General features: G+C 54.3%; 4 protein-coding genes across 4 annotated transcripts in view; 2 read left to right on the top strand and 2 right to left on the bottom strand.

The window, feature by feature from the left end:
- LOC147645220 (uncharacterized) overlaps positions 1 to 27,079 on the top strand; it is a 170,070-nt gene that overhangs the window by 64,796 nt on the left and 78,195 nt on the right. The gene's annotated exons all lie outside the window — the stretch shown is intronic.
- LOC147645223 (uncharacterized) lies at positions 1,693 to 5,439 on the bottom strand. The gene is made up of 3 exons (XM_086874891.1): positions 5,380 to 5,439; positions 3,842 to 3,920; positions 1,693 to 3,654 (listed from the first exon to the last, which is right to left on the bottom strand). The coding sequence occupies exons 2-3, from the start codon at positions 3,891 to 3,893 to the stop codon at positions 2,729 to 2,731; spliced, it is 978 nt and encodes a 325-aa protein (XP_086731017.1). The 5' UTR covers positions 3,894 to 3,920; positions 5,380 to 5,439; the 3' UTR covers positions 1,693 to 2,728.
- Positions 8,307 to 27,079, top strand: part of LOC147645216 (uncharacterized) — a 220,440-nt gene continuing 201,667 nt past the window's right edge. Inside the window, exon 1 of the mRNA XM_086874880.1 lies at positions 8,307 to 8,533. The gene's annotated coding sequence lies outside the window, so the exon portion shown is untranslated. The remainder of the gene's footprint in view (positions 8,534 to 27,079) is intronic.
- On the bottom strand, positions 23,795 to 24,727 carry LOC147645222 (olfactory receptor 14A16-like). Its single transcript, XM_086874861.1, has one exon. It carries the CDS (start codon positions 24,725 to 24,727, stop codon positions 23,795 to 23,797), a length of 933 nt encoding a protein of 310 aa, XP_086730987.1.

Genomic DNA, 27,079 nt, shown 5'->3' with positions numbered 1-27,079 from the left:
GGCCCTGCCGACAGAAAGGGGCTGCAAAAGCCGGGCCCCGGCTCCTCGGCTTGGCAGGCCCACAAGGCCTTGGGCTGCTCCGCTGGCGTTCTCAGCCTTGCAGAATGGATTCTTGGCTTTGGCCCATTGTCAGGGGGAGGCAGGCAGGCCTTGGGGGGAAGTTGTGGCCATGGCTGCAGCCCCTGCCTCTGGCAGGAGGCTGGCGCCAGGTTCTGGAAGCCAGCAGCCTGCGCCTGAGCAGCGCCGCCCGTCTCCCCTAGGAACACGCACGTACTGCCCGCCCGAGTGGATCGGCCTGCGCTGCTACCACGGCAATGGGGCGACCATCTGGTCCCTGGGCGTGCTGCTGTTGGAGATGGTGTGCGGGTTCCTGCCCTTCGAGAACGAGCGTGACATCGTGTTGGGGCAGCTCTTCTTCCCGCAGGAGGTCTCTCCAGGTTGGTACGCGGCCTGAAGCAGGCAGGCTTTGGCAGGTGGCACCGCGCAGCCCAGCCCGGCCCTCCTGCAGCTCCACGGAACGTCCATGTGCCCTCAAGGGCCGGCTGCAGCAGGTGGCCCGTGGCAGGCTGGGTGTGGCACACTTGGCTGAAGGAGGGGATGCTTGTCCTGCCGTGCCGCTCTCCCGCCAAGGGCAGCTCCCAGCACACGCAGCGTGGCCCGGCTTCTGCAGGCGCCGGGAGCAACTGGGCAGGAGCCTTCTGCAAGTGAGCGCCGCTTTCTGCCTTCTCTCCCCAGAGTGCCAACATCTGATCCGCTGGTGTTTGTCCAAGCACCCCATGGACCGGCCGGTGCTGGAGCAGATCTTCTACCACCCTTGGGTGTTGGGCGGGCATTTCTGATGCCTTGCCGCAGCCTCTGCAGCACCCAGTTCCCGTGTCCCACGCAGGACTGAGGGCCCAGGAAATAAAACAACCCAAAACCCACTGCGGGCCTGGAAGTTTTGTCCTGGTTAGCAACTTCAGCTAAGGGAACCTCTTAGCAAAAGGGGTAATCAGAGCGTTCCCCTCAGCCTTTGTCAAGATTTTGGTGCCTTTCCTCCAGGTTGTCCCTCAAAATCAGAGGGGGGTGGAGCCTGCACCAGTCCCCCCAAATCGGTGGGAGACAGAGACTACTCCTAGGCCCCTCAAAACTGGAGGAGGATGGAGACTATCCCCAGGCCCCCCAAACTGAAGGGAGATAAATACCTGGCAACCCAAAGTAAGAGATGGATGTAGCCCAGAGCATCCCCCAAGTCAGAGGGGGAAGAGGAGACTGCCAGCCCCCCCAAAGAGGAGGGGAATTGTGCCTGTGCCAGCCCCACAAATTGCAAGGGGACAGAGAACACCCGTGGCCTGGCAGAGGGCATAGAGCGGCCGGGGGCTGCCAGGATGGTGACAACACTGGCAACCCCCAAATCAGAGAGGGACAAAGAGCCCGCACAGGCTTCCCAGAAGCAGAAAGGGGGCAGCAAATATCCCCTGTCCCGCTAAGTTGGAGGGGCACAGACACAAAAGGCCCCACAAAAAGAGCATGAGGAACCAAGAGCACTGCTGGCCCCACAAGGGTAAGGAGGATGGAGAAACTCCCCATCTGTCTTTGTTTTGGAAGACAGGTGTCTGCCAGGGAGGGCAGGGGCCTCCCCTGGAATGAAAACGTAGACCCCCTCCCTCTATATTATTATAATTCTGAAATCAAGGGGCTTTCAGGCAGAGATCTGAGGATAGGAATAACAGTTCTTTATTAGTATTTATAACCAGGCAAACAAACAACAATAACTACAGCATTAACAGGAAAACAGAACCAGGGGCCCCGTGACAGCTTTCTCGGCTGAGACGAGAAGGGATGGAGGAGAGGCTTTGTTTCACAAACCCCCTCGGGCGGGCAGTCCCGGTGCTCCTGCAGGGCTCTGAGGAACACTCAGCTGGAACAGCAGGGATGAGCTGAGATCCTGGGCCGGTGGCTGAGGTGGATCAGCAGCTCCACGGCGGTGCCTGGCACTGCCACACGTCCCGGCAGGACAGGGGGTGCGAGGCCACCAACAAAGAGGGGAGAAGGAGAAGCAGCAGCAGCTCCGTGTGAGTGATGGCGAAATTCCCTTCTCCCCACCGCAGCATCTCTGCACCCAAAGTGTCCTTCTCCGAAGCTGAAGAAAGCCCCCCAAACTGTCCCCGCTCTCCTCTTTTCCTGCCCCCCTTCCCTCCCTGGGCCCGGCCAAGCTCTTTGTCTTTTGTCAATCACCCACCAAGTACCCACAGTTAGGCTGTCCCCACAACTAATGGGTAAAAATTCCACAGGCAATCCGGAATTAAAAAAAAAAAAGACACCTAACCACAAACACCTGCCCCTGGCAATGACCTGAGATGGGATTGAATATAACAAAAGGGCCATGGCCAGACCCTCATGTTCTTTGATCCCACATCATGTCATTGCCATAGGCAGGAAAAGGTACAGGTGTCTCCCCAGCATGGATCACAGGGAACATGGATCACCAGGTCTCTGCCAAACTTGAATTTTCCAAGGGGGGATGAAGCTGGAGCAGTGCACAAAGCTCTTCCTGTACTTTGGGGCATTTGCAGAGCTTCCCTTACTGGTGCTGCCGTTGGTGTTGGGTCAAGCTAGTTCTCCAGGTGAAGCTCTTCCCACACAGGGGACACTCGTAGGGTGTCTCCCCAGTGTGGAGGCGTTTGTGGGTGTTGAGGCTGGAGCTGCGGCTGAAGCTCTTCCCACATTCCCCACACTCAAAGGGCCTCTACCCAGTGTGGATGCGCCGGTGGGTGATGAGGTGGGAGTTGTGCTTGAAGCCCTTCCTGCAGTCGGGGCAGCGGAAGGGCCTCTCATCTGTGTGAATCCGCTGGTGCACGAGGAGATGGGAGCTGGTCTGAAACCTCTTCCCACACTCGGGACACTCATAGGGCCTCTCCCCAGTGTGGATCATCTGGTGGATGGTCAGATGGGACCTCCGGCTGAAGGTCATCCCACATTTCTCACACTCATAGGGCTGTTCCCCGGTGTGGATCCTCTGGTGGCAGATCAGGCTGGAGTTCCGGCTGAAGCTCTTCCCACATTCCCCACACTCATAGGGCCTCTCCCCAGTGTGGATGCGCCGGTGGGTGATGAGGGTGTAGTTCTGCTTGAAGCCCTCCCCACAGTCAGGGCAGCAGAAGGGCCTCTCATCTCTGTGAATCCGCTGGTGCCTGAGGAGAGTGGAGCTCCTCTGAAACCTCTTCCCACACTGGGGACACTCATAGGGCCTCTCCCCAGTGTGGATGCGCTGGTGGATGATGAGTTGGGAGCTCCAGCTGAAGCCCTTCCCACATTCCTCACACTCATAGGCCCATTCCCCAGTGTGGATCATCTGGTGACAGATCAGGCTGTTGCTCTGGCTGAAGCTCTTCCCACACTCCAAGCACTTGTAGGGCTTCTCCCCATCCTGAAGCTGCTCATGGACCACCAGCTCAGAGCCCCGGCTGGATCTCCGGCCGCCTTCCCGGCACAGGGTGGGTCTTTCCTCCTCAGAGCACCCTAGGCAGCGTTTGGAGCCCCTCCTCCTGCGGGATCTCTGGGGATTTTCCTCCCCATTGGATTCCTGTGCCGTGGAGCTGCTCAGAACGGCCTCTTCCATGAGCTTCTCCTGTGGGGATTTGTCCTCCCTGGTCTCCATCCTCAGCTCCTTGTCTGGGGGAGGAAGGACAAGGAGAGGATGGGATTTGCCTCCGTGCCAGAGGGAAGGGGAAGGAGATCCCCCCCAGTGCGTCCCCGGCAGGACGGCGCTGGCAGCGGGGTTGTCCTGCAGCTGGCGGCCAGGCTGGGCTGGGAGATGGAGCAGGAGAGAGGGGGAAAGGGGCACTGACTTCCTCCTCACCTGCCTGGGTGTCCTGGGGCATCTTCCTCTTCTCCACAGCCTCCTCCTCCATCCAGCCAAGGTTTGGGAATGGGAAATCCTGGTTTGAGGAAATACAAGGGATGAGGACATTGAGTTTGCAGGTCCCTCTGTCCAAGCTCATCTCTAGAAGTCACCGGACATCTGGGGTCCATAAAACCTCTAAAAAACACCAATATTCAGCTCTGAAAATGCCTCCCAGGAGTTCCCCATCTCTAGTCTCCCCTGTCTTCAAGGAGAGAAGGTTCAAGGGTTCCCGCCTGTCCCAGCTGCTGGGAGTCAAGCTTGTACTGGGGACAACCTGTCTGCTCAGTCCCTACCATCCCCAGGCTGCTGGGAGTGCCAGGAATCCAAAAAGTTCCCCCTGTTTCCATTTCCCCACTTAGGGATGGTGAGACCCCCCAATGTCCCCCCAAGGGGCATTTTCCACTCAGCTTTGGAGTTCCACATTCTCCAAACATTCCCCCCCCGCAAAATAAACCCAACCCAGGGACCCCCCCAGGATATCCGGGCAAAGCTCCCACTCCCCCATCACCTGTGGGATGGTGGGTGATGATCCCACAGGAGGGGGCTATGAATTCAAGGAGTGCTCAACCTTATGGTTCCTTCTCCGTTCCCTGATCCTCCTTTGTCCCTCCTTTTTCTCCCTCTCCTCCCCTTCCATCCTTCCTCCTCCTCTTCCTCCCTAACCCCACCTCCTTCTCCTACTTCCATCCCTTCTCTCTCTCCTTCTTCCATCCCTCCTCCTCCTCCCCCAGGAGCAGTGACACCCTCGGTGCCCCGTTCCCAAACCCCTCACAGCCCACGGCAGGAGCGGGGATGGAGCCGGGACAGGTCGGGATGGGCAGCGCGGGGCTCTCCGCTGCTCCCAACCGCTGGGGACGGGGGGAACCCGGCCCGGGGAAAAGGAGAGGGAAACTGGGAAAATTGGGGGCTGCAGATCCAACCTGGGGCTGGCTGGGGACCCTGGCTGGGGACTGCCAGCCCTTGGGGCTCCTCTGGGGAGATGTGGGAGGGGGGAACACAGAGAGCGCTGGGGGATCCCAGGAGTGGCAGCACTGGCAGAGACTGGTTTATACTGGGATCATCCTGGCAGTGGCTGAGATTGCACTGGCTGTGTACTGACATCATACTGGGATCATACTGGGATCAGAGTGGCAGTGAGTAGGAGCCTGCAGGGGGCAATTGAGACCAGGTTGTGAGGAACTGGGAATATGCCCTGCACTCCCCAGAACCCCGGGATCGCCCCCCATATGTCCCATGTGTCCCCCAGACCCTTCAGGATCCCCGAGTGCCCCCTCAGCACCCGTTCGAGGCCCCCCAAAGCGTCCCTGGATCCCTGAATGCTCCCGACCCCACAGATTCCCCTTCCAGCCACTGCTGGGAATTCATCTCCCATCATCCCACAACACAGTTCCGCGCCCAAACCTCCTGCCATGCCCCGCGCCCTAAAGAGCCCGGTCACAGCTCCGCAGGTTCCCCCCAAGTGCTCCCGAGCCGTGTACATTCGCCCAGAGCACCTGCAGCTCGGACGCAGAAGTCTTCTCCAAGGGCTTCCCCACACCGCCGAACGCGCCTTCGGAGCCACTTCCGGGACTACAGCTCCCATCATGCTCCGCGGCCCCCATAGAGCGCTATTCCAGCCGGGACTGCATCTCCCGTCATGCCCCGCGCCTTACCGGAACCTATTGGCGCTGAGCCTCCAACTCCCGTGATGCTCCGCGGCCCCATTAAGCCTCATTAGACCGGCGCCTACAACTCCCATCATCCCCCGCGACCCAGAGATTCCCCGTTACAGCCCCCCAAGTGCCCGCCCGGATCCCGAAGGGCCCCCAGATTCCCCTCCCTGACCTCCAAGTGAACCCCTGGACCCCAAAGTGCTCCCCCGAACCCCGAATTGTCTCACAGAATCCCTAAATGCCGCTCCAAGTGCCCTCCCGGCTCCCCATGTGTCCTCCAGACCCCCAGGTTGTCTCTAAATTCCCTCCCCAGACCCAAAACTGCCCCAAATGTTCCCCAGAAAAGTCCCCATGGACCCCAAAGTGGTCCCTTTTACCCTGTCTGAGAAAATGATAAAAATGATGATCAAAGGACTAAAAATAGGAATAATTAGCATAAAGAGGGAGAAATAGTGGTCAATTAATTAATGAACGGAAATGTGCTACTTTGAACCAAGGACCGATAATGTTTTTAGTTGCTAAAAATGTAACAATTCTTTTATATAAATATAAAAATTAGGTTATAAAAATACAGAATAATTGTATTATAAAAATAAATTTTTATTTTTATTAATTAATTAGATTTTAATTATAAAGAAAAATTATAAAGAGAAATGTTTTCAATGTTTTGGGATGTCAGTCCCAGGTGGGCGATGTCAGACATGCTGAGGCTCGGGGTGAGGAGCAGGTTGTCCAAACAGGGGCAGCCCACAAGGGGCTCATTCTTCTCTGTGACCAGACCTCCTAAGGAGACATTCAGCGTCAGGATTGTAAATAGTAAATCGTTACCCCCTGATCAGTACACAAAGATGTTTTACAGTTTGAACAGTAGAATGTTGTCACCGTAAGGGGCCTTCTTTGTTAATATAGCTCATGTTGTGTCATGTTTGGTAAATACCAATGTTGTTGTAACAGCCTTCTTTTTAAAATACTGTTATAAATGAAATTAGAATTTTGACAACTAGGTCCCTTGGGTTAATGGCAGTTTAATTAAAAATGAATACAATTTACTAAATTGAATAGTAATGTGGTATAAAAGAATACAGTTTAGTAAAATACTACAGTCTAATAAAAATAAAAATGTATATATATAATCTGCTAGTAATTAAGTATGATTAAAGCATAAGCAAAACTGACCAGGGTACAGAGGCTTCCCACCCTGCCTCAAGTTCAAAACAAAGCACTTCAAGCTAAACTTATATACTGTATCCTTATACATATTCCTTAATGTTTCCTCTAAGTTCCCTCCTATTTCAAGTTTTTCTGACTTTACATCACTTTTCTTCACGGCACATGCCTCACTTGTTGTTAGGGGGTCTTCAGTCTTCTTTCGGTGGTCTTTTGGCGAAGGCTTCTCTTCTTCCTTGTTGTCCTTTGGATAACCTTACAGGTTTGTGCATACATACTGAGCATTGTGTTATGTAAGTCTATTAATTAGCTTTATGTTTACTAATCTTTAGGCCCAATGCCTAAATTTGTTCTAATTTTGGTCCATCTCAAGGCAATTTTGGTCTTGAGACACCATTTATCTTCTAAACTACATCCTGTACCTTAATTTTGACATGTAACATCTGCAAAGGGGTACATCTGCTTTGTAACACTGATTCTTGATTGTTTTTAATAAGAACTTTAATAACAGTTACAATTTAGTTAGCACGAACCAATTCCATTTATTACAACTGCAAATACCCCTTATATCCCTTTTTATTAGTTTCCATGCTAACTGCCTTGCTTTCTTCCTTGCTATGGATAAACTTGTATTTTCTCAATTTCTTCTTTTGCTACCTCAATTGTTTGGCCTGCAGATCAGCTGCTAAGCCCATCCACATTCAGCTCTTAGTCTTCAGAGGGAAACTTTGAGCACAGTGAGAATCTCCCAGTGTGCAGGAGGGTCCCTGTGTGCCAGCTGCAGCTGGGGCCTCAGCCATCTCCTCTCTCAACAGGCTCCCCTCTGCAGCTTCACAGGAAAGGCCAAACACCTCCCTCAGGGACACCTGCACCACACATTTCACATCTCCATGCCCATACGTGATGTCCCTGTCACAGCTGCATTACCAGCTTGCTGCTGTGCAGATGCTGCCACCACCCAAAGCAAGGCCCTGTGTCCCTGAAGGGACCCGCCCTGCTCTGTGGCCTGGACTGAAGGTGGGTCTCTCCTGCCAGGGCAGGGCCCAGCACAGCTCTTCTCTTCCAATAAAGAGATGGAGCTCTCACCCCAGTGTCCGGCTGGTACCACCAGCAAAGCCCACACAGCACCAGCCCTGGCTGAGCTCCATGTCCAGGAGCAGGCAGGGCTGACCACGGTGTGGGCAGGCAGGAGCCAGGCAGGAGCTGCTGTGACCAGAGGCAGGGCCCCAAGGGGCTGGGGGAGTCTGTGTTGAGCATCCCTGGGATGAGGGCACATTTCCTTCAGTGGCATCACCTGGGCCTGGACCTCCTCCAATGCCATGCCCAGGAAAAGAGGCAACCATCAAGAGCATCTCCTGGGACACTGCCTGTCCAGCAATGTCAGCAGGCAAAACCAAGGTTTTGTTTAGCAATGACCCTTTGATGAAGTCAAAGATTCACAGTCAGAGCAGTCCTCTAGTACAGATGGGAGTACACTTGGGGCAGACATCTAAGGCCATGAGGTCACAGAAGGCTCTGGGGTGACAGCAGGCTGAGGTGACAGCAGGCTCTGAGGTCACAGAGGTCTCAGAGCCCCGTGGTTGCACAGCACCACAAGGACCGAGCAGTCAGTCCTTGACCACGACTGTTGTGGTAGCAGCGGCGGCGGCAGCAGCGGTGCTGACATTGGGACAGCGGTGTCAGGACAGTGGTGGCAGCAAGAGCTGCAGGACTGGCAGTGGGCAAGGCACCATGGCCTTTGCTCTGCGCCTCCTCCTCCTGCTCCTCCTGGCAGTGGCCCTGCCTGACAGGGCTGCCCAGGCTGCTCCGTGGCGAGCAGGGCGAGCAGGTGAGCCGGCAGCCTCAGTCCCCTTTCCCAGGACAGTGCTCCCTTCTCCCTGGGAAGTGTTGGGGATGGTTTTCCCCAGGGCTTAAGGGAGGGTTTTCTCTATGGGAGGGAGAGAGGCCTCAGGGGCCCTGGGCTGGTCCCACTGCCCTTCCAGGGATGTTGCACAGGGCCTGCAAAGAGGGTGGAGAGTGACCAGAGCCAGCCCAGAGCTCCCCAGGCCCCTCTGCAGCTTTGGCCATGTCCATTGACATCTGGCTCCCATGGCCTTACCTGACCCCTTTGCAGTGCCCAGTTCCCTAAGGCAGAAGGGGTTCCCAGCACACCATGGAATGGTTCTGATCTGTGCTTCCTTCCAGATGAGGGTGGTAGGAAGGCTTCTCCAGCAGCTTGGCTTCATGAAGATTTTCTGCCTCTGGAGCCCCATGCAGGTACGTTCTCACTGTCCCAACAAGGAATAAACACTGACACCCTGGCAGGAAGCATGTGACAGAAGCTGCTGTGGCTGTTGAGTTACAGGTGTGTCTGCAGCGAGGACATTTCAAGCTCCTGTTCTGGTTGCTGCACGCAAGCCCAGCTCCCATCACAGGGGTGAGTGGTGTGTCCCTGCTGATCCCACAGGCTGAGCCCTGGTTCTGTGGGATCCATTCATCTGAAATGGAAATACTTTCTGTTAAGATCCTCCTAGAGGGAGGAACAAACCTACAGGAGACAAGAGGCTGAGTGATCTGGAGAGACGCCGTGGTGGGTCCACGTCCCTCAGCCTTCTCCTGACACTCAGCAGCCGGGGGCTTTCTCTGCACATCTGGACACGCCGTGCCCGGCACAGCAGGAAGGGATCCATGGCAGCCTCACTGCCCCTCTGCTGCCTTCCCAGCCTGCAGGGCTGTTTCTCAGCCTGGCCTGGCTGCAGCTTCTCCCCAGCCTCTGCAGGAAGGCATTTGGCATCAGCTGTCAGGGAGCCCAAACTGCAGCACGGGCCATGCACACCCTGAAATCCCCTGCAATTTCCCAGTCTTGTGGTAGATGTGGCTGGCCTGGCTCCAAAGTTTGGATGCCTTCCTGAAACTTACCCATATCTTTGACAACTATTGCCTCCTGAAGATGCCACCTTCATGTTGGGGAACAAACAGCCCCACCTGATGCATGTATCCCTCTTCCTTTCTCCAGAGACGGAAGGAGAGGCTGTGCTGAAGGCAGCATTTCCCGGAGGAAGCAGTGGCCCATGGGCAGCCTCTGCTGCAGGAAGGGAGGCCATGCCAGGCACAGTCACAGTCCCAGGAGGTAATTGCTGTGCCCCTGGGCCTGAGCCCTGCTGAGGCTTGAGCTGCCATCTCTGCTGCTGGGCAGTGCAGGCACAGCCCAGACAAGACCGGCACAGCCCAGTGGAATTATCCCCAGCAGGCTCAGGGCACTTGGCTACTGAGCAGTCCTGCTGGGGTCCCTCCACGGGAGACAGGTCCCAAATCCTGGCAGCAGCTGCAAAGGGGTGCCCATGGTGGGGAATAGGCAGAGGGGGAGGGCAAGGCTCCACTGTATCCTGAAAGAGCCTGGCCCAGTCCCTATGGGATGGGAGAGCTGTCCCAGCAGAACGTGGGCAGGAGGGAGGGAGGGCCTGAGGGACAGTTGTGGCACTGCCTGCTGTAGTTCTTCCCCATTGCTTTTACAATTCTTTCAGCTGTGGCAGAGAGAGGGCCCCAGTGGAGCCTGGGCTGCTCCAGCCACCTCTCCCAGGGATGCTGCACAGGGCCTGCAAAGAGGGTGGAGAGTGACCAGGAGCCAGCCCAGAGCCCCCAGGCCCCTCTGCAGCTGTGGCCATGTCCACTGACATCTGGCACCCACAGCCTTAGCACAGCTCCTTTGCACTGCCCCGTTCCCTAAGGTAGAAGGGGATCTCAGCACACCATGGAAACAGTTCTGATCTGTGCTCCCTTCTAGATTTGGAACTCAACCTCAATTATTCGGAAGTGCTACTGAATGATACTTTGAATATCTTGGAGAATGCTGGAGGCAAGTTCTTCTATTCCCTTTACTGACAGAACACAAAATGACAAGGTGGCAAGAGCATTTGCCATATCTCTTAACATAATCTCAGGCTTGTTGGGTTCTGGAAACCTCGCCCTGCTCCCTTCTAGAGCCCTGAGGGATCCCACAGGTCACTACCAGTGGGAAGAAGGAGCATTTAGCTGTCAATCTTCTTCCCGTGTGTAATATCAGTGTCTCCTTCCATGTGCTCTGTGCAGCCACGGAGAAGAGCAGAGAGGGAAGGGGCCAGGCCCAGGGCTGTGTCCCGGGGCTGTGCCTTGCATGGCTCCTTTGCCAGCCCCAGGGAGCCTGAGGGTCTCCTACAGAGCCACAGGAGCTGTTCTGTCCTACCTTTTTTTTCAGCCAAGCCTCTTGCTGAAGGTGATCTGGCTTCTCAACCCACGCCCAGGACTGAGGCTCTGGAAGATGGTGAGGGTAGGTGAAGGCCTTTCCCCCTGGGAGAGCTGCCAGCTCAGAGCCCAAGGCTTGGCCAGGAGAGCATCGCTGCAGGTGCCAGGACAGAGCCATGCACGTGTGTGCCCTTGCCCTGTGTGATCCTCTCACCGCTCCTGTGGCTCAGTGCTGCCTGTTCAGATCAGAAGAGATGACAGAAGCTTCTGTGGCTGTTGAGTTACAGGTGTGTCTGCAGGGAGGACTCTCCCAGCTCCTGGGTTGGTTGCTGCACACAAGCCCAGCTCCCGTCACAGGGGTGAGTGGTGTGTCCCTGCTGACCCCACAGGCTGAGCATTGGCATTCTGGGATCCATTCCTGGGAAATGGAATTATTTTCCTCTAAGGTCCTCCAAGAGGAAATACCAAAGCTACAGGAGTTATGAAACCCCATGAGCCATCCAAACCCATGAGGCAAATGCTGAAGAAAATTCTGCAGGAAGGACAAGGTGGGTCCATGTCCCTCAGCCTTCTCCTGAGACTCAGCAGCTGGGGACTTTCTCTGCACATCTGGACACGCAGTGCCCAACACAGCAGGATGGGATCCATGGCAGCCTTGCTGCCCTGCTGCTGCTTTCAAGCCCTGCAGGGCTGTTTCCCAGCCTGGCCTGGCTGCAGCTTCTCCCCAGCCTCTGCAGGAAGGCATTTGGTATCAGCTGACAGGGAGTCCAAACTGCACCATGGGCCATGCACAGCCTGAGATCTTGTAGAATTCTCTGGTCTCCGGGTAGATCAAAAATGGCAGCTGTTTGGAGAAAGGAGGGCCCTGGCCAATCCCAAAAGTTGATATGATATCCTGGTCCTTAACCAAGTCTTTGAGAAGCATTGCCTCCTGAAGATGCCACCTCCCCAGTGGGGAATGCTGCCATCTGATCCAGCTGTCCCTTTCTGCAGAAGTGGATGGAGAGGCTGTGCTGAAGGCAGCGTTTCCCAGAGGAAGCAGTGGCTCATGGGCAGCCTCTGCTGCAGGAAGGGAGGCCATGCCAGGCACAGTCCCAGGAGGTAATTGCTGTGCCTCTGGGCCTGAGCCCTGCTGAGGCTTGAGCTGCCATCTCTGCTGCTGGGGAGCGCCCACCCTTCAGGGATGTTGCACAGGGCATGGGAAGAGTGTTGAGAGTGACCAGGAGCCAGCCCAGAGCATTTCAGGCCCCTCTACAGCTTCCTCCATGTCCATTGACATCTGGCTCTCATGGTCTTACCCAACCCCCTGGCAGTGCCCAGTTCCCTAAGGCAGAAGGGCGATCCCAGCACACCATGGAATGGTTCTGATCTGTGCTCCCTTCCAGATGAGGTTCCCAGGAAGGATTCTCCATTAGATTGGCTGGATAAAGTTTTGAAGCCCTTGGAGCCTCCTGCAGGTATGTTCTCAGTGTCCCATCAAGGAATAATCATTGACATCCTGGTAGGAACCAGGTGACAGAAGCTTCTGTGGCTGTTGAGTTACAGGTGTGTCTGCAGGGAGGACTTTCCCAGCTCCTTTGCTGATCACTGCCCGCAAGCCCGGCTCCCATCGCAGGGGTGAGTGGTGTGTCCCTGCCGTACCCACAGGCTGAGCATTGCTTTTCTGGGATCCATTCCTGGGAAATGGAACTATTTTTTGTTAAGGTCCTCCGAGAGGGAAGAACAAAGCCACAGGACAGAAAGAATCACTTGAGTCACACCACATCCTGAAAGAAATAGAGAAGGAACTGCTCAAAGGGCGTGGTGGGTCCATGTCCCTCAGCCTTTCCTGAGACTCAGCAGTCAGGGTTTTTTTCTGGACATGCCATGCCCTGCACCATGGGAAGGGATCCATGGCAGCCTCGCTGCCCTGCTGCTGCTTTCAAGCCCTGCAGGGCTGTTTCCCAGCCTGGCCTGGATGCAGTTTCTCCCCAGCCTCTGCAGGAAGGCATTTGGCATCAGCAGGCAGGCTGCCCAAACTGCACCATGGCCCATGCACACCTTGAGATCCTCTGCAACTTCCTGGTCTCTGAGCAGATCAGGAGAGGTGGTGGTTTGGACAAGAGAGAGCCTGGGCCTTTTCCTGATCCTCTTCCATGTCTTTGACAAGCACTGCCTCCTGAAGAGGCCACTTCCCTGCTATGTGATGGTTCCATCTGATCCAGCTGTGCCTCTTCCTTTCTCAAGGGATGGACAGAGAAGCTCTATGGAAGGCGGCATTTCTTGAAGGAAGGGAGGCAATTGCAGGCACGGGCCCAGGCACAGGAGGTAATTGCTGTGCTGGGCTCAGCCCTTGGTGGGGCTGTGTGCCAGCAGCTCTTCCCACAGGGCCCCTCCTTGCATGGCTGAGCAGCAGCCAAAGCTGGAGGTGCCTCGGCTTCCAGGCCTCTGGAGCTCATTCCCAGCCCCTGGAATCGGGATTCCTGCACCAATGTCCATCCCACTGCAGCTGCTCCTGGAGCTGGCCCTAAGCATCCAGAGGCCCAAGACACAGGAGCAGCCCCGAGTGGGAGCCCTGCCATGACCCCAGAGCCACAGCCAGCCCTGGCTCCCAACTGGGCAGGGGCTGCACTGGCCCCTGACAGGGCCTGGCTCTGTCCCCTTGGGCTGGGGGAGCTGTCACAGAGCAGGGAGGGTCAGGGGTGGCAGTGGCTGCTCAGGGATGGGTTTGGACCGTGTCCCTGGAAGGAGCCACTGCCCAAGCAGCTGTGCTGTCCCTGGGTTCTCCTCTCAGCTTTCTGGGTTTTATTGGGTGGCACAGCCTGTGCCAAGGGACAGCAAGGTGCCTTCAGGCCCCAGCTCTGTGGGAAACAGGGAATATCCTGGACATACCCACCATGCTGCCAGCTCAGCAGTGGAACACAGCACGGGCTCACGCTGCCCATTGCTCCCACAGATGCAGCCAGCACAACACGTGTTCCCAATTTCCAGAAGGGCATCGGAAGAGGTTTCTGTCAAGGAACACGCTGTTGGCTAGAATTAATGGCAGGCCTGCTTTGTTTGGTGCTTGTCTTCATTTTATGCTGTGTTGGAATCTGGTATGTCTGGAAGACAAAACGGTGAGTGTTTCGTTCATTTTTCCCTCAAACAGCTTCTTTTGAAAGTTATTGTAGAATAGAAACATTCCCAGTGAAGCTGCTGTAGACCTGTGGATAGTCCTTGGTTGCCCAAAACACTCTGCTGAGAGTTCTGCTGCTGCCCAGGGCTTTCATTGGCCTCTTAATTGCTGGGCCTTGTCCTGGGGAGCCCGCTGGGGCTGCAGCCAGTGCTGGCTGCCACTGAGGCTGCCTGGCCAAGAGCAGCCCCAGGAGCAGCGGGCAGAGGCAAAGCAAGGTGGGCAGGAGAAAGAGCGGAGACGAGATTGCCCTTGTAAGGCAGAGGTGCTCTGGGGCCCGCTCCTGGCCAGGGACCCTGCCCAGAGCCATCCCCTGCTCTCCAGGGCCTTGAGGGGCAGCTGTCCAGCTGGGCCAAGCTGTGCCAGCAGCTGCAGCCGTGCTGGGGAGCCTTGGCAGCTCTGGGCCCTGCTGTGCAGGAGGGTCCCTGTGTGCCAGCGGCAGCTGGGGGCCTCAGCCACTTTCTTTCTCTACAGGAGCGCCTCTGCAGCTTCAGATGTCCGGCCAAACAGCTCAGTGTTGTGAAAAATGAGGTTCACATATTTTTCTTATAGAATTTAAAGGTTTAATAAAAAGATGATTCGGAGCTAAAAATAAAGTACATAGATACGGCCAGGTGTCTCTGCATTCAGCCAAGAGAGCACACCTTACTAACAAAGGATTGTCCCTTAAAAACAGAATCCTACGACATATCCATAAATTCTCATGCATATTCATACATTCTTCTTAGGATCTTTGGTGTTCTTCTGTTTAGTTTTCTCTTGCCCCCTTCCCAATAGATCAATCTTCTTGGCGCCAACGAGATTTACATTCCCTGATAACAGAAATGCAATAAATTCCTCCCCCAGAGTTCTGGTCACTGCTGTCTTCATCTGGATAAGGTAGTTTCTGAATGTAGGGGGCATCTCCAGCTATCTTTTGCAGTCTTTGGGTTATACAAACTAAAGTAGTTTTTGTTTTAATACTATGCTGTAATAAATTAATCTATGAGTAAAAATTCGTAAAGGGTATAAATAAAATATATATATATGTGATTCCAATGGCATAAAATACAACATGTAGTGGGAATAAGTCCTTCTCCGGATCTGGTCGTGATTCTCCTCCGAGAGGCAACAGATTGCAGCCAAACCCCCAGATAACGATCACAAGCAGGCACATCAGCCCAGGCCATGGAACAAACAAAAGAACGGGCCCGGACGAGATATCGCCGGACCTGAGCTCCTCCGCCCTGCCCGCCTGTGTTGGAGAAGTGGAAAAAAAACTAGACAAAGGAAGAGGAGCCAGCCGAGATAAGCCATCGGCTCCAGGATGGGTCCCACCACTCCACCCTAATGGCCCGGACCAAAATGATATCAAAAAGACATCCTGGACCTCTTTACATATGAGGAGCCTCTGCCCAGCGTCTATTGACTCTATTCTCCGGTGCCAGGAAATCTATTCTTCGAACAATCAAGAACCTCTTAGCGAAGGGTGCCTGCTTGGAATTTGGCCTCGGGACACAAACTTCCTATAAAAACCCAGGCCAAGTGACTCTCAGGCGTGGATTTGGGAGCACCTATACCTTGTGTATAGACCCTGTCCACCCAGCGCTGCGCTGCTTATTTTATTGTTGTTTTTTCTCGTTGTTCGAATTTATTATTGTTTTATAATAAATTTCTCTTTTATATAACCCGAAATTGCCTTTGCATTTATAAAACAATGCTTTGATAGGCTTCTAATTCCCCAGAAGGGATTGATCCCCTTTTCTGCACATTCGTAAAGGTTATATCCTTCATGATGAATGCACCCTTTTTCCCTCTTGTCTAAGGACCAATATTGGTTGGGCTCTTGGGGAACTCATTTAATTCCTAGATTCTTCATTATAAGATATCTTTTGCATGCCATCCGCCCCACCAGGGTTCTATATCTTTTTCCAGTTTGTAGAATACAGTCTTCCCCAATTACCTTAGCCTTTAATTCCCATTTTTCCCTTCTCCTATACCCTGGTGTTCTTTGGTTTTCCCCAGTTCGTTTTATGCTTAAAATTTCTCGAGGTTTTAAGCTAATTCCCTCCCAGGGCCAAATATCAGACATTTTAGTACTCCCACATACCCAACAATCAGTTATATTTAATTCCTTGCTGATCTTTTCAGCTGAATCAATGAACAAGTTCTTCCCACTCAAATTTTCCTATTCTTCATTTCCCACGCTCATGTCCACTCTTTTCTCCTTTACCACATCAGGTTCACCTTTTACTGGTTCGTTCTTTTCAAAGCACAGCCAAGTATCCCTCATGGGACAGTCTCCCAAAAGACATTCTCTAAAAGTGGCTGTATTTCTGGTAATCCAATATGTTTTTCCGTTTTCTTGGCATTCTTCTAATTGTGATTTGTTATAACAAGAAGGACTCAAATTTGTGTGGACCCTTACCAGGGACCCTAGATTTTCCCCATCATACAAGGGATAATAACATTTCATGCAAGAGTCTGTCCCCATGGCATTGGTGAGGTGCATTGCTATCACCAGACCTTGATGAGCCTTGTGATGATCCTTTTAGGCTCCCTCCTGTCCGTGACTCCCAAGAGGTCAGCAGGAACCATGTTTGATCTCCCCTGGTCTTGCCTCTTGGGGTTTTCCTCACACTTTTTTGGGAGTCTGGGTCCAAGGCTTACAGCTTTATTATTTTTTTTGTCCTTCTCCTTTTTACTGTTGTCGGTTTTGGTCTTGGGAAAAGTTGCCCAGGGAGGGATATAGTCTTGGCTAGGAAATTGGAGCCTTATTCGGGGGGGAGGGGAGGGTTATTTTACTTTTTAAAATAATAATAATAATAATATAGTTACAAGTTAAGCACAACTGGAAAACACTTTAACATTAGTTCACAAACTTTAAAGAAACACTTAACCACAAATGTTGCAGCCAAGAGAACACTTAACAACAACTGTTGTAATTCCAGTTCCTGGTTGGGGACTTTAGTCTCTGGGTTTCCTTCTTAAGGTTATTTTCAAGTCCTTGGTGTTGGGGACAACAGTCCAGTTAGAGGGATCTTTTTCAGAGTTTACTTCCCCATCTGGTGGTGCCACTGGTCCTTTAACTCGAGTCACGTGTGTCCACCCTTTTTCCCGGGTTCTCACAGCCGTATGTGTGGTGAGTTGAAATTGGTAGGGTCCTTCAAACTTTGGAGTGAGAGGAGAGTTAGCCCAAGATTTTACCAATACCCAATCCCCGGGGTTAATATGGTGTGTGTCTACCTCAAAGGGAGGAGTTTGAGGGAGATACCCTTTTTTCCTGAGGTTTTCTAAAGTTTTAACAACAGTTTCCAAATACCTCCTTGAGGTTTCCTCCCCTTCAGTATACTGGGCAGTGCTGTAAGGAGTAATTAGGAAGGGGAGTCCAAATAACATTTCATAGGGGGATACCCCTAAATCTGCTCAAGGTCGGGTTCTTATATGTAATAAAGCCAAAGGGAAACATTTTATCCAATCTAATTTAGTCTCCAGAGTCAGCTTGGTTAAGGTCGTTTTTATGGTCTTATTCATGCGTTCTACCCGACTGGAGCTCTGGGGATGCCATGGGGTGTGTAACCTCCACTTTATCCCCAGGGCTTCAGTGGTTTCCTGGAGGACACAGGCAGTGAAATGGGGGCCTTGGTCCGAGTCTATGTTATTGATTAACCCATACCTGGGGACAATATGTTCCAAAAGTATTTTGACTACTACTCTCGCTGTTTCATTCCAAGTGGGAAAAGCCTCTGGCCAATGGGTCAGGTTATCTACGATCACTAGCAGGTGTTTGTATCCCTGTGCTAGAGGCATTTCTGTGAAATCAATTTGCACATTTTGGAAGGGTCTCTCCGCTAGTTCCCTCCCCCCTGGTACGGGTTTCGTCATCACTCGTTGGTTTACCCTTTGACACGTTACACAGCCCTGAGTGATGGCCTTTGCTATATCATAAACCCCTATGCAGATGTTCTCCCTCAAGGAGTGGTCACATAGATCCTGCATCCCCCAATGTGTCAATTTGTGTATTTCATCCAATACCCTGCTATTGCAGTCCGCAACTCCAGGATCTCGTCCAGAGAAGCAGCAGGATTCTGGGAACCAGCATCAAACACCAACCGAGACGGGCTCCCGTTCATGAAACCATTTATTCAGCATGGGAACAAAGTCAGGTCCAGAACAGAGAGCTCTGAACAGAGGCACAGCAGGGGTTTTTGAGGGACAGAACCCCCGAGGGTTTCCACCTTTGAGGGTGGAGTTCAGGGTCAGGGAGCAGTAGAAGCACACCAAGGGAGAACCCCTCAGGGACGCAAACCCAATCAGAACTCCTGGGCCGCCCTTCTCAAGGGGTTTGGGGTGGGACAATGTTAACTCTTTGTCTCCCTGAGGCTGCTGCCACACCACTATAATATTTTTTCCCCTGATCTATCATGCTGAGCACCATGCAAGGCCATAGAGAGGTCAAGACAACCTCTGTTTTTAAACTCTGCCCTGCAGCTATTCCTTACGGTGCTGTCAGCAGGGAAGACATTTTGTCTTCTAAAACCTTACCTCTGATAGTTTTTCCCATCTGAAAACTATCTGGGCCAGGGGCAACACCCAGGGACCTGCCCTGCCTGGGGGAACCTATACCTGGATCTTATAACTAAGTATCAGAAACAAGGGCACACACTCTGTATTCCAGACTCCAACATTTTATTCTTATTCTTAATTTTCCATGTTTTAAGTACTAGTATGTCTTCATCTACTTCAGCTTCTACCTCTTCTTCCTAATATTCCTATTCTTATTCTTTATCATTTTTTGGTTTCTGGAGGGTCTTATGCAGGTTTTAGTGGGGGGGTGGGGTGTTGGGGGTTGGGGTTTTTTTCTTTCCTACTACTACTTTCTAAACACAACTTTCTTTTCTTTTGTTAGAACTGTGTGTGTTGCAGTCCAGCAGGCCGCCGTCGTGTCCTGGGAGCAACACCTCCTGTCTGTGTCCATTCCTCATGGCCAAAGTGCCCCAGGATCAGCATGGAGTCCTTTCCGGAGGAGAGGAAATGGCCTTGGAGTCCAGCAGGGAGGAGCTGGAGCCAGTGTCCCTGCAAAGGGCCAAGAGCCGTGTGGCTGTGGCCCTCGGGGACCCGGTGCAGGGGTGCCGCTGGCGGTGCCAGGCTGCAGCTGGGAGCCGATGACTTTCCAGGTGCCTTCGTGGCCGGACGATGGGCCGGGATGCGGCGCTGAGCCTCGGCAGCGAGGGTCCCCCTTCGGGTGCCGCTTTGGGCTGCCGTGTGCCCTCGGGGAGCTGCCCCAGGGGTGCTGCAGAGCGGCTGGGGCCGGCTCGGCCCACAGGGCCAGCGCAGGCCGGGGCAGCCCGTGCGGCTCCCTCGGGGCGCCGGGCAGGCCGCAGGGCAGCCTCCATCTGCAGCCCTGCACTGCTGGCAGCGGGCACTGATCCTGTGGCTGTGCCGCCAGGCAGGGGCAGCGGAACAGCCCCCGCAGCGCCTGCAGCCCCCGCAGCCCCCGCAGCACCTGCAGCGCCCACCTCAAGAGCGAGCGGCCTTTCCTGTGGGGAAGCAGCTGCCCGGGAGAAGAGACATCTTCCACCGTGGCTTGGGCTGCCAGAGGGCCAGGCCTGGCACAGAGTTGCTCTTGTGGGCACAGCTCGGGCTCCTGGCACTCCACCCAAGCTTCTCGAGGGACAGGCAGCAAGATTCCCTCTCGGGCTAAATCTGCCAGTCTCTGCTGCCTGGCCTCTTCTCCTTCCTCGTGCAGCTCCAGGACGCTCACCTCATCCCAGTCATCGTCCTCCCGCTGCCAGGCCTTGAGCTGGCTGCACAGGATGTCGCAGTATTCCCTGCTGTCCTGAGCCAGCTCTCCATCACTGTCATCATCCCTGCCGGACCTGGAGGATTTTCTCTTTGCTTTGCCTCCAGTCACCTCCTGGCCATCCTGGCACAGCTCTTGCTTGCGGCAAGCTTCCCAGTCCAAGAGTGCCCGGCGGCTCGTGCCTTCTCCTGGGGACAGCCGCTGCTCAGGAGATTCTTCCCAATCTGAGAATTCCTGACAGTGATCGCTGTCCGCCTGCCACGGCTCCTGCTCCCTGCACTCGCCCCACTCGGAGACAGCTGGGGAGGGCTCTTGCTCCCTGCCCTCATCCCAGTCCCAGAAATGCCAGTAGCTCCCCCATACTTGGACCAGCTCTTGCTCAAGGCCTTCATCCCACTCAGAGAGCTCCTGGCAGCTCTGGGCTTCTCCTGGGGACAGCTGTGGCTCAGTGCAGGCTTCCCCTGGAGTCCCTTGCTGGAACTGGTTCATTTCTCCTCGGCAGAGCTCTGTCTCTTCCTCAGCGCAGGACTCCACGGCTCCTCTCCTCCCTCTGCTTGCCCTCTCAGCCTCCTCCTGCTGCTCCCTCAAGGCCTGGGCTCTCTGTGAGCCGGGCCAGGGCCTGGGGGGCTGGGACTTGGGCTTCGCCTTCTCCTCCTCCGTGCCTGCAGTCCTCTGGCGCACACAGGTACCTGGACACAGCCACTGTCCTGGGACTGACCCAGGCCCCACAAGCTCTTTATATACCCCCCAGCTGGGGAGGGGCTCTGCCATGTCACAATGGACTTTGGGCACCGCAAGGTCCCGCGTCACCACGGGCCCTGACGCACCGTGCCTGTGTCACAAAGGGCACCCCGGCACCCCGTGCCTGTGTCACAAAGTGCACCCCAGCACCCCGTGCCTGTGTCACAAAGGCCACCCCAGCACCCCGTGTCTGTGTCACAAAGGGCACCCCGGCACCCCGTGCCTGTGTCACAAAGGCCACCCCAGCACCCCGTGTCTGTGTCACAAAGGGCACCCCAGCACCCCGTGCCTGTGTCACAAAGGGCACCCCAGCACCCCGTGCCTGTGTCACAAAGGGCACTCCATACCTCTTCAACAGCCCAAGGCACCAGGAGCAGCCTGGAGCAGCCCAGGCCTTGGGGGATTGCAGCCCCTTCTTCTGAGCCGCTCCTTCAAATGATCAGGAGTGGCTGGGGCCAAGTGAAGGTGCAAAAGGAGACCGTGTGTGTCTTCGTTTGAAAGACAGGGGCCTGCTAAGGGAGGCAGGAGGCTCCTTTGTAATGGAAAATGTAAACCCCCTCGCTCCCAATTATTATCCCTTTGAAAGGCACTCTCTGGCAAAGATAGGAGGACAGGAAGAACAGTTTGTGCTGCTTTTGCATGAATTGCTATTTGGTGAGCAGGGAAGAAGCCCCCCATGGAAATGATTTTCCTGAGAGGAGCTGCTAAGTGAGAGCTGCCTCTGTGCCAAGCAAAATCCAAGAGCTGGCTAGCTGTGGGAACTGACTACCTATTAAAGCATTTAAAAAGCTGGATCCACCTCTGTGAGATTGACATTTTGCAGACAGGCAAGCCAGGGAAATCTCTCTCTTGCTTCCACCTTTGAGGAGGTACCCGGCTGCCGGTCGGGCCGGGCCCCGCTGCACTGCGGCCCTTGCAGTCGTGCTGACAGTGGCCACAACAATCCTTAAAGCTTCAGGGTCCCCTGACACCCGGGCAACCGAGGAGGAAATTAAAGGAGCGGGTTCGCTGGAGTCCCCAAAACCAACTGGAATAGGAAAATCAAGTAGGGATGAGGCCCATAAAGCCTGCGCAGCACAGGAGCAAAGAGCAAAGACCAGGCCTAGGGGCAGACACAACAATATCTAGGGGAGGTGTGAGGGCGCAGTCTGAGGGCATGGGTCCAGACACAGACTGGGGTTAGAAAGATGCAAAATACTGCGACAAATTGCAACCAATCCGGGGAGAGATAAGGGAAGATTCTAGAAACATAACTTTCAGTGGGGTGACTTGATGAACGTATGAATTGCCATCAAGCCTTTGGCAAGTGCTTCCCAAGGCTTGAACTCAAAGCCTGCTGCTTCAGGGCTGAAGTCTTTCTGGCCCTGTGTCCCAGAAGGGCTGAATCGCACAGGCCCGGCCTGGCGGGGCCGGGCTGGCCCCAGCAGTGACCGGGTGGGGACGGGAGGCTGCGGGACCCCGGCTGAGGCTGGGCCGGACCACGGCTGCTCACACCTTGCCGAGCCTAAGCCGTGCCCCGCTGCCGGCCCCGCTGAGCTGGAGTCCGCTGGGCTCCGGGAGGAGCTCCGGGTGGGTCCAGGCCCCCTCGGCCACGGCCTGTGCTGCACATGGTAATTGAAAGAAATTGGCCAGGAGACAAGACTCCTGTTTGATGCCTTTATTAGGATTCAGCTCTTGGGGTGGGGGGGGCCCAAGGGGTTGTTTGCACCACGGCCATTCCCACACTGTCAGCTCCAAGGAGGAGACACAATTCAGCTTTGCAGCACACACTGCAGAACTGGGGCTTCCATCCTCATGAGAGTAGCCAGGGACCTGTCGTCCTGGTTCGCTGTCTAGGGCTGTCAGTCCTTTCCAGTCCTCTTTAGGTCATGGTGATGCAGGAAGATGGTTTCTAAGCAGGATTAGGTGATGCAGGGAGTTGATCTTGCATCATGGCTTGCTCTAATATGTTTTCTTGTCCTTTTATTCCTCTGTTAGCTCATTGTTTTGGTGTCCTGCATGCCTTAGTTTGCATATTACTGGGTTACACAGCTTCCTGGGTGTTTCTTTGTTCTAGTGTGGCACAGGGACCATGGGAGTTGCCTCCTTCTGTGGCACACCTTTCTAATGGGTTGCTTTTGTTAGTTGGATTTAGCCCCCATGGGAGCAGCTCTGTTACAAGGTAGCAGGGAAGTAAGGGAAAGGGTACAGGAATGTCTCATAAGAACCTTTAAAACACTTCAGAAACTGGTAAGTAATTAACATTACTAATAACCATCGGAGCAAACAAGGGGTACAAGGTTTACAAATGGGATAAGAACATTAACTGTACATAATTAAACACAGTATTTTATCCTGGGTGGATTTCTTGAGAGATTTTATTCATGACATGTGCCTGCAAGGATGCGGCACCTCTCTGAGCTGGGGGAGAGGCCAGGGCTGCACAGGGGGATGTTGTTGGCAGCTCCATGAGGACGCTCTGGGACGCTGCCCTGGGGTGTCCAGCGCAGTGGGGATGGATCAGCCCCTGCTCTGCTGCTCCTTCCCGTCTCCCCCAGGGACCTTGCAGAGCCCCAGCCATGCTGTTTGCCCCCAGCCTGCCCACGGCCACCCTGGGGCTGCTCACGGGGGTTTTCTGTGCTGAGCTTTGGCCTGGCCGTGTTCTTGAGAGAGCCTGGGCAAGGAGCCTGGAGCCCCCAGGCCCTGCCCTGAGGCGTCAGCGCTGCCCCAGCAGTGCCCATGGCCTGTCCCTGCTGCAGCCCCGGCACTGCCACCCCCAGGGCTGTGCCCGGCCCCGAGAGCACTCAGGCCCTGCAGCAACACCAGGGCCAGGAGGGCAGCGGGGCAGTGGCACGGGAGCAGCACTGGCAACACCAAGTGCTGCTGCTCCTGGGCACAGCTGCTGTGCCAGCACTGATCTGCCCCCAGCTCTGCACACAGACACTGCTGCTGCAGCTGCAGAGAAGGGAACAAAAGGGGCATCTCTGGAGAAAACTTTGCTGGGAGATCCTTTAGTTCCTTTAAAGCCACCAAGACCTCAGCTCCTTATTGACATAGTGTGTGGGCACAGGGAAGGTGAAGAGAAACAAAATGAGAAATGGCACAAACAATGACATTTCTTTGTGGACAATATTGAAAAGTAAAACAAAGAAAAAGAACCTCCAAAATGAAACCAACAATAAGTATCAAAGATTACTTTTATTACAAGTGATTTGCAGAAAGTGGCCAACAGTTTAATGTTTCTGAAATGATCCAGTCATCAGTGTCCACACTGCAGCCTTGAGCTCCTGGTTCCTCAGGCTGTAGATGAGGGGGTTCAGGGCTGGAGGCACCACTGAGTACAGAACTGACAATGCCAGATCCAGGGATGGGGAAGAGATGGAGGGGGGCTTCAGGTAGGCAAATGTACCAGTGCTGATGAACAGGGAGACCACAGCCAGGTGAGGGAGGCAGGTGGAAAAGGCTTTGTGCCGTCCCTGCTCAGAGGGGATCCTCAGCACAGCCCTGAAGATCTGCACATAGGAGAAAACAATGAACACAAAACAGCCAAGTACCAAACAGACACTGACTACAATGAGCCCAAGTTCCCTGAGGTTTGAATGTGAACAGGACAGTTTGAGGATGTGTGGGATTTCACAGAAAAACTGGCCCAGGGCATTGCCATGGCACAGGGGCAGGGAAAATGTATTGGCTGTGTGCAGCAGTGAATAGAGAAAGGCACTGGCCCAGGCAGCTGCTGCCATGTGGGCACAAGCTCTGCAGCCCAGGAGGGTCCCGTAGTGCAGGGGTTTGCAGATGGACACGTAGCGGTCGTAGCACATGATGGTCAGCAGGGAAAGCTCTGCTGAGATGAAGAACAGAAAGAAAAATACTTGTGCCTCACATCCTGTGTCGGAGATGTGTCTGGTGTCCCAGAGGGAATTGTGCATGGCTTTGGGCACAGTGGTGCAGATGCAGCCCAGGTCAGTCAGGGCCAGGTTGAGCAGGAAGAAGAACATGGGGCTGTGCAGGTGGTGGCTGCAGGCTACGGCGCTGATGATGAGGCCGTTGCCCAGGAGGGCAGCCAGGGAGATGCCCAGGAAGAGGCAGAAGTGCAGGAGCTGCAGCTGCCGCGTGTCTGCCAATGCCAGCAGGAGGAAGTGGCTGATGGAGCTGCTGTTGGACATTTCTTCACTCTGGCCATGGAGTTCTGTTGAAGGAGGAGAAAGTGACAAGTCAGGAGAGACTTTGCTGAGCAATGTCCATGTCCCTTCTCCCAGCCCTGCTCCAATTTTCCTTTTCTCAGAGCCCTTCCTTCAGCCCCGTGCCTGGAGCTCTGCTGGGATCTGGCCCCATTGCTGTGATGAGCAGGGGCTCTGCCCATGGACAGTGAGGAGTGAGCTCTGCTCTGCAGCAGTGGGGTCATAGGAATGGGGTCAGGGGCCATTCCTGGGGTTGGACTGCATCATCCCAAACTCCTCCTGAGGCAGAGGAGCTTGGCAGCATCTCCTGTCCCAGGGCTCAGGAATGGTGATGGCCAAAGGCAGTTTGAGAGGGTTTGGGTGTGCCCAGAGAGATCAGAGAGAAATGTGCAATGCAGGACCATTGGCTGTAACTCAGTGGAGGGTGCAGGGAGCTGCTCTGTCACTCCATCTGTCCCCAGATGCCCTTTCTGAGATCGAGGGCAGGCACTGTGTTTCCCTGGAAATCCTGACACAGCTGAGAGAAGAGGAACCCACAGCAAAGCAAACTGGTTCAGCCTTTCTCAGAGTCTCAGCCCCACTCCTGGCCAAGGACACTCCTGTCCCCAGTGTCCCCTGGAGACAGCTCACAGCTTGGGTGGCATCCCAAGGACACACCAAGGGTCCTGTCCATGGCACTGCTGGAGGAGAGTCAGGTCATTCCCAGCCTCCCAGCCTGCCCTGCCCAGAGCTCCTGGGGCAGAGGGAGCTGGGACATCCCATTGCTGTGCCCAGCCTGCACAGGAGGAGCCCAAGGGCTGGGCCTGCCCCTGCAGCTGGAGCTGCCATTCCCAGAGAGCTGTCAGCAATGCCAGGAGCACCTGGGCAAGGCAAGGAGAGAGAGCCAGGCCCTGAGGAAAAGCCTTTCCTTGCCCAGCCCTGCCCAGCCCTGCCAGGCAGCACCAGTGCAGGACAATCACCCTCAGGTATTTGCATTGAGACATTTGCTGTGTCTTGGCATGGGGATCTGTATAAAAGTAATCATGGAATAGTTAGGTTGGGAAAAGACTTTAAACATCCCAACACAGCTTTGTGGCACTTTCCCCCCACTGCCTGCCCAGGGCTCTGCTGCCTGGAGCTGTCCCTGCCAGCAGCTGCTGCCCTGTGCCCAGGGCTGGGCCCTGCCAGCACTGCCCCAGCCCAGCCCAGCCCTGGGGGCTCAGCTCTGCCCTGCAGAGCCCTCCCAGCTCAGGGCACTGCCCAGGGGCAGCTCTGGCTCTGCAGGCTCTGATGGCAATGGCAGAGCAACCCTGAGGAGGCAGGAAAAGCGACACTGATGCTGCCTGTAAGGGGCCCTGTGCTGATTTCTGTCAGTGCCTGGTTAAGATCTGAGAATTTATTTTTTTTAATTTATCACAACCTGTCACAAGATGTTGAATAGAGAAAAGAAATGAGAGCTGAATATCAATGTGCAATTTCCCATCCAGGCAACCCAGAGCATTAGATTAAAAAAGCAGGATCTTTGCTTTTATGCAGCCCCTGTATAATTTACTTGGTGCAGTCCATGGGCAGAGTGGCTGAAAGCACATTAGCAATCTCCTGTGAACCTACTGATCACTAAAAGTGTCTCAGGGACTTGTCAAAATTTGTATTACCTTTATAATTCAGAATACCTTTAATATTTTAAAATTAAGAAATGAAAAGAAACAATAATAATAAATTATTATAAAATAATTTAATATTTATCCTCCTCCTCCCTGCCATTCTTAAATAGTAGGAAACTGAATACAAAGTCTTAGGAAATGTCCTCATTTTTATCAAAATCCTTGTCTTGGAAATATTCCATGACTGATCAGGAACACTCAGCATATCAGAGCTTCAGGAGCATTCACCTCCCGTCCACCAGAAATACTCAGAGTTGTACTCACAGAGTCTGTAGGCACTGGGGTGTTCCAGCTTTAGGAGATGCCTCCAGGAGCTGCAGCTGCATTGTCCTGCAGCCAGAGGCTTCCTGTGTCAAGGGCTGGCAGGGATTCTGCCCCAGGCACTTCTCAGCACCTTCCCAGCCCTGACTGATTGAAGCTCTCTGTGCCTCTGGGCTGTGCCCAGGGTGGCTGCAGGCAGTGCCCCAGCCCTGCTGGGCTGGCAGAAGAGCTGCTCAGCAAGAGAAATGTGCTTTTGAAGCTCTTCTTGGTTTCCAGGAGCTGCCTCTGTGCCAGGAGCCCGGCCCAGCTCAGCAGCACAGACACAGCAGCAGGACTTTAATGAGCCTCTTGGGGCTTTGTGCTGAGGCCCTGAACATCAGTCCCTGACAGGGAGGGGAAGAAACCTCTCAAGAACTCCAAGTTAGAATCCAAC

This window comes from Cyanistes caeruleus, unplaced genomic scaffold (genome assembly GCF_971803275.1).
Source record: "Cyanistes caeruleus unplaced genomic scaffold, bCyaCae1.hap1.1 HAP1_SUPER_30, whole genome shotgun sequence".
NCBI classification, from domain to species: Eukaryota; Metazoa; Chordata; class Aves; order Passeriformes; family Paridae; genus Cyanistes; species Cyanistes caeruleus.
This window is presented reverse-complemented; position numbering and strand designations above follow the sequence as displayed.

What these genes read in the sequence shown, in the direction of transcription:
- LOC147645222 (XM_086874861.1), bottom strand. Translation starts at nt 24,727, where the DNA reads ATGTCCAACAGCAGCTCCATCAGCCACTTCCTCCTGCTGGCATTGGCA.
- LOC147645223 (XM_086874891.1), bottom strand. Translation starts at nt 3,893, where the DNA reads ATGGAGGAGGAGGCTGTGGAGAAGAGGAAGATGCCCCAGGACACCCAG. An exon ending in GCCCCAGGACACCCAGGCAG is followed by an intron (nt 3,655 to 3,841) that starts GTGAGGAGGAAG and finishes TTCCTCCCCCAG; the next exon opens with ACAAGGAGCTGAGGATGGAG.